The following is a 6,404-nucleotide window of genomic DNA, read 5'->3' as shown; positions in this document are numbered from 1 at the left end:
AGAGTCCAAGTCCCCGAAACACAAGCTTCCACCCAGCACAAAAACAAAATCTCTTTTATTGGTATTTTTATTATTGGGATTTTTCTCATTTTATGTGTCCAGTTAACTATTCAATTGTATTTTCTGCAGATTGTCCTCCTCAATGTAAATGTCTAAAGGCTTTTATAAAAGCCAGAAAAATACTTTTTGGATTTCATTTGATATATTGGGTCTAAAAATAGGTAAATCAGTCAAATATAAAAGTGTGAGTTGTTTTAAATTGTGGATTTCAGTAGCTGTGGCTCTAATCTGCAGCCCTAATGCTGAATAAATTACTTTTATTTAGACAATTAAAGATTTTACTATTTGATCTACTCTGATGTGAAGTTGTATTTTATTCAATTATAAAGTTAAGAAAATAGCAAGCTACCTTTTAAAACTCCTAGCCTCACACTGTGATTATAAAGAGAATCTCCCAGCTGTCCTGTCCACACATCACTGTGTCTTTATGCCATTAACATACACACTGTCCACTTTATTAGCTACACTTGTAAAATCTATTTAGCAAATTCAATAAAGCAGCTCTGCCATAAATTCTACCTTTAAAAACTTTGAGTTTAGTTACATCTAGTGACATCACAGGTGGAGGTTAGAAACCCCTGTGGATATAATGCAGTCCAACACAACACCACCTATAACTACGACCTCAGTGATCAAACATAGCATGCATTATTGCACTGTATTAGACTGTGATGTGTACCTAATATAGTGACCACTACTGTATCCGTTAGTTCTGTTACTACACACGAAACCTGCTTCAGAAAAAACCCAAACAAAGTTCAAAAACAGAACGTTTTCTGTCCTCAGGTTTAAGAATGAGTCAAGTGCACTTTCATTATTTAAGGCTACAGGAATACAGGAATAAATATGTGTGCACTGTCGGAGTGTTTAGTCTGGACTGAGGCTCGTGTAGCTCCTTCCACCTGACACACGAGAGTCTGCAGATTTATATTTTCGATATGATTTCATAGCGTCTCCCGTTTTAGTGTTGATGCCATGTATTACTTGTTTAAACCTAGAAACAACTCGCTCAGGGTAGATGTGATATGATGACGTGCTTTGTCGTGCTGTCCACGCGCTCCCCACGCGCTGCACCTATCAGCGCAGCAGCTCTCCGGTGTTTCTCCCGGTGCCGCCGGTGTTCTGTCGGGGGGCTCAGGAAACCTGACATTTATTTTCGATTCTGTCCTCTCCTTTTTAGAAATGACTATTTAAACCAAATAAGATCAACGTTTCTCCACCTCAAAGAATAACACAAAACATGTTGATGATGTTTCATTTATATTTTAATGAATATTCGTTGTCCTTTTACGTAGCGTTGCTCATTTCTGCAAAATAAAATAACATAATATTTCGGCATATTTTCCCACCAGCTCTGTGGCGATGCTGTGCTCAGCCTCTGCACATGTTTCCCCTGCGGCTGCTCAGCGCTATGAATAATGTTACAACGGAAAAAATACCAAAATTACAACATTTAATATTCACAAAAGTGTCACTTATAACATTAAGATATATCCATACATGCCAGTCAATCCTCCGAGCGCCACGTCCCACATGGCGTGCATAAAATTACAAAACTTAAATTAAATATAAATAGCGGACACAGAATCAATAATAAAACGTAGATATTTACAACTGTGCAACATTGCAACACGTTTCATCACACCACCAGCATGCCGTCGACCCTCCAGATATGTACACACACACACATGTCATCATCAGCTGTCTGAGTCCACCTCGCTTTTACTCTCCTCCGTTTTCTCCGCGGACGTTTTGGTCGATTTGTTCCATTTCTGAGAGTTCTCTGATTCCTCTGATGAAGACCTTTTCTGCCTCCTCCACTTCGCGCGTCGGTTTTTGAACCAAACCTACGTGATAAAAAAAGCACAATTTTAATATCTAAGCCTGAAGTGTTTTCTTCTTTTCTTTTCCCTTTAATGTTCCCAGTAAGACGAATAGAGCCGTATAGTGTGTCAGTGTTTCAGTATAGATGTATACAGTCAGAATTTATTTAGTTGTTTTATTAACAAACTAATATTAAAACCATTATTCATACCATGATGTCACCTGCGACAAGCTTGACGTCAGATGATCTTTATGCTCGTGATAAAATAACTGCTAAGTTGTATTACTACGCTTGATAATAATAATAATAATAATAATAATAATAATAATAATAATAATAATAATAATAATAATAATAATAATAATAATAATAATAATAATACGAATAATAATAATAATAATAATAATAATAATAGTGGTAGTATTAGGCTAGTAGCTGTATTATTATTATTATTATTATTATTATTATTATTATTATTATTATTATTATTATTATTATTATTATAGTCACCCATCACATTGTTTTTTTTTAATCAACCACATCAAAGCTATAGTGTATATGAAAACATCACTGCGTCACAATATCTCCCCAGCAAAGTGATGTCATCTCCTTTTAATTTTTAGATAAACTTCAAAGGCCGTTAAATTGTGTAGAGAGGTGAGAGAGTAATTATAATAATAATTAAAACTTCTCAGTAATAGTTCATTACCTAACATGTATACAGGTCGATATGAAAGACTACATTAAGGCACATGATATAAAGAATAAGAATAAGAATAAGAATAAGAATAAGAATAAGAATAAGAATAAGAATAAGAATAAGAATAATGTCTGGGTTACTGCAATAAACCCGGCTAGTTTTGAACTAAACTAAACTCCAAAATGAGAGCAATGTTTTAACATTAAAAAAAATGTGTCTGTTTTGTATACAATCAGTTTTAGAAGGCAGTCTGAAGCTGTCCTGTTTGAAAAGTCAAAGCGCCTCTGACCTCGACTTTCTCCTCCCGGAGGTGGACCTTGCGGGCCAGTTGCTCCCGGGTGCCAACGTCCGGGTACTTGGTCTCCTGGAAGAGGCCTTCCAGAGCCTCCAGCTGCTCATCGGTGAAGATGGTGCGGTGCCTCCGCTTCCTGCGGCAATGCAGCTGGTTGAGGAGCTGCAGCTCGGTCCGCGACAGGCTGCCCATGTTCATATAGGACATCATCTGGTGCGGGACCGGAGAGATCAGCACCGATCCCGGGCTGTCGTAGCCTGCATGGCGGAGGGACGAAGAAACATCCCACACTGGTGAGTTGAAATGGTTGGAACAATCAAACTGCCACAGCGTGTATATACATATAAACAGTGCACATGAGTCATGTGGCTAATTGGAAACTCAGTTTTAGGTTGTATATATGCAGATTACAGCTGGTGCGTAAAATAACGGAAATGTGAAATTTAAGGGTTGTCTCTTTTTATCCACTTGAAGACTTCTTTCTCATGCCTTAAAAATAAACAAACTACAGACTTAAAACAACCTTTCCTTTTGTACGAATACAATTATGTTAAATTCATGCGTAAAGCAACAATTTGAAAACGGGTCAGTGACACTGAACCCGCAACAATACTGGGGTAAAAATACAGACATCACACATGCATCTGACAGCAGATTAAAAATATGTTCTGTATGGAATCGGTTTATGTGTAAATGTGCAGATTTTAGTTCACGCCTAAACTAAGGTTGCAATTGGTGATTTTACGCATAAAATTAGAGATAATATTTTGTCTTCTCAAGGAAATGTGTCGCGGAAACACAGATCGTAAAACATCAAGCACTTTAGGTAACAAAACAACTCTGTGGAATCACAATCTGCCATTTAAACAATATGTTGTCTCCGAAGTTTGGGGTCAAAATGAGACCTGGTGCAACGAAAAATACAGTTTATTATATGGTGTCTGCAAAAATATTACATTTTTATTATTGTTGATGTTACTTAGAGAAAAACGACCAATTGTGCATTTGAAACATAGACTATAAAAATATGAATGTGTGTTTAATTCTGTGTTGATCTCTGATGAGTTCCACGCCAAAATTGAAGTTAAGTAAAACAAGCAGGAGTTTGGCTGTCCTACCTGGCGGGATGCACGGGCACTGCTGCGGGCTGAGGCCGGGCACAGAGCCGCAGCACGGCGGAGCTCCTCCGGCGCCCTGGACATGCAGCTGACCGTAGTAGTAGCCGTTATATCCTATCCTGGTCCCGTTTACAGTCTGAACACCTGGGGGAGAAGGCCCGCATGTGGCCGAGTACAGTCCGTTGTAGTCGGTGTAGATAGAGTCCGTGAGGCCGGCAGACAGCACCACCGGGCCGCTCCGGTGCAGCAGCAGCGGCTCCTTGCAGCTTGGCCGGCCGGACAGGATGCTGTCGATGCTAAACATCCCGGCGGGCATCACACCGGTGATCTGCGGCTCGGAAGCGGGAAGAGTCGGAATATTTAAAATTGCTCGGTAAAAGAGAAAGTCCTGGACTGAAAGCTTTCAGTGCTGAGCGGAAAAGGTTCTCTTAAAACTGCGTCATGATGACTATGGAGGGTTTTTTCTTCTCTGCATGCGCAACTCCGCAAGCTCGTCTAGAGGATGCGGACTGGTTGTTTAAATGCGACCTGCTGAGAGCAGGGCTGTCTTTATACCCTGCTGACGTCACGGCTGCTCTGGGATCAGCTGCTGGAGCTCGCGGCGTGAATGGCCACAGATCTGTGTATTGAGAATTAATTCAATTAAGATAATCCGCACTGTTTGCAGACTTTTGGAAACTCTTTTGCTGGCTCACAGAAGCTCTTCCTAAAGAGTAATCCGATTATTTTCTCGTCAGTGAAGGCATCATAATCTAATGGAACACATTTGCATTAGTGTTTACAATAAGGGGTCAAGTCGGAGAGTGAAATCTAAAAATGCCAAATACCAAATATAAGGAATTTATTAATCAATTCATAATCTTTAAATTGTATTCAGCCAGTAAGGTTACCGGATATGCGTTCAATTGTTGTCAGTAGGTTTAAAATGGGATTTGTTGTTGCTTTTTATATAAAGCTAGTTAACGGCAAATCACAGCATGCTGGCAATTTTGCGAGTAAAAGTGATTAAGTCAGATTTTTCAATATAAATATTATTTAGAAAATTTAAAATCAGCGGTCATATCAATAGGTCTACACCAAACCTCAAATAATTTTGTTTTGTATTTATAATTTATAAATGCAGCCTACAAACGGACGACGTGCTATAAGGTGATTTATGTATTTGTCATGCCTTATCATCATTACTATGAATGTATTATTTATTATTAATTTAGTATTAGGATACTATAAACACTCCCAGGACATATACTTTAGAAGTTAATACAATATGATATGACCTAAAGATTTACAGCGACAACATGGGTAAAGGTGCAGTTAAACTGTAATCAAGGCTTTTATTTGCCTTTCTCTCCCCTTCCCCACATGCGTAAATGAATAATAACCATATATACATGTCAGACAGAAGCCTCTGGACATTATATCTGTGATTCATCTCATTAACCACCCTCCGCTCGCTTCTCCGCGGGGAGACGATCAGCGCGTTTCCTCCCAGGCAGCAGCTCCCTCTCTGCGGGTCAACAACGCCGAACATTTCCCCCCTGACCGAGATAAGATAACGGCCCATTATCGCCTCCATTCAGCCTGGAAAAAGAGTACTTATTGCATATTTACACCGCTAATCAACATGTGCTGAGTGGAGGTGGTTGTCTGTGTGTGTTTGTGGGGGTGCTGCTGTGGAGGAACGTGGATTCCCGGTTCAGACCTTAATGGGACTCACTGATTGCATTTAACACTCAATGTGTTCTTAACACATGCTCACGTCGAATGACAGATAAGTTTGTGATTTGAAAATGTGCCGTTTATATGGGAGATGATTAGCGCGGGACACACACAGTTCGGCTCTGTTTGCAGCGTATTGTCCTCCACTAATGCGGCAAAGAAACTGATTTCAATCATCTCCACAGATGAATTCCACGGACTTGTTTCCCTGCACGAAAATATGAATTACAATAATTGGACGTGCTATTTTAAATTGTGGATAAAAATATTTATCCGGCATTAACGTCATTCTACTACACACTGCGAAAACCATATCATAGAATATTGTCGAAAGAAAGAAAGAAAGAAAGAAAGAAAGAAAGAAAGAAAGCATTTTAAAATGTTCGTTACTCAGTATTTTTTTATATTTTAATATGTATAGCTTATTTATGGGAAACATGTTTTAACATGGACGCGTCGTTTTATTCCTGTTGAATAGATTGTGTTTTTTTGGGGAAACAAAAAAAAGACACATTTTGGAAGATTGAGGACTTCTGATAATGATGAAGAAAATAATCCCCACCAGCCTCCCGACGCAGCGATGTTGTTGACTAATGCAATAGTAATGTGCCATATGGGAATAACAAAGATTAAAACAAGGATATGCATTAACAAAGTTATATTAGAACACACATTATGATCCCGTGTTTC

The 6,404-nt window shown here is 38.9% G+C and overlaps 1 protein-coding gene across 2 annotated transcripts; it reads right to left on the bottom strand.

Annotated features, from left to right (window-relative positions):
- Positions 1–1,307: 1,307 nt before the first annotated feature.
- gsc (goosecoid) lies at positions 1,308–4,498 on the bottom strand. Of its 2 annotated transcripts, none has more exons than XM_029460958.1 (3): positions 3,996–4,498; positions 2,875–3,167; positions 1,308–1,907 (listed from the first exon to the last, which is right to left on the bottom strand). In XM_029460958.1, the coding sequence occupies exons 1-3, from the start codon at positions 4,309–4,311 to the stop codon at positions 1,758–1,760; spliced, it is 759 nt and encodes a 252-aa protein (XP_029316818.1). In that variant the 5' UTR covers positions 4,312–4,498; the 3' UTR covers positions 1,308–1,757. The 2 variants fall into 2 exon arrangements, with proteins under 2 accessions (XP_029316818.1, XP_029316819.1); XM_029460959.1 differs by having other exon boundaries at positions 2,875–3,134.
- Positions 4,499–6,404: the final 1,906 nt, after the last annotated feature.

Source organism: Cottoperca gobio, chromosome 22, assembly GCF_900634415.1.
Source record: "Cottoperca gobio chromosome 22, fCotGob3.1, whole genome shotgun sequence".
Taxonomy (NCBI): Eukaryota; Metazoa; Chordata; class Actinopteri; order Perciformes; family Bovichtidae; genus Cottoperca; species Cottoperca gobio.
Note: the sequence above shows the minus strand (reverse complement) of the source record. Positions and strands in the feature narration are given on the sequence as shown.

What these genes read in the sequence shown, in the direction of transcription:
- gsc (XM_029460958.1), bottom strand. Translation starts at nt 4,311, where the DNA reads ATGCCCGCCGGGATGTTTAGCATCGACAGCATCCTGTCCGGCCGGCCA. An exon ending in GTGCCCGTGCATCCCGCCAG is followed by an intron (nt 3,168 to 3,995) that starts GTAGGACAGCCA and finishes TCAACTCACCAG; the next exon opens with TGTGGGATGTTTCTTCGTCC. An exon ending in TCCGGGAGGAGAAAGTCGAG is followed by an intron (nt 1,908 to 2,874) that starts GTCAGAGGCGCT and finishes TTTATCACGTAG; the next exon opens with GTTTGGTTCAAAAACCGACG.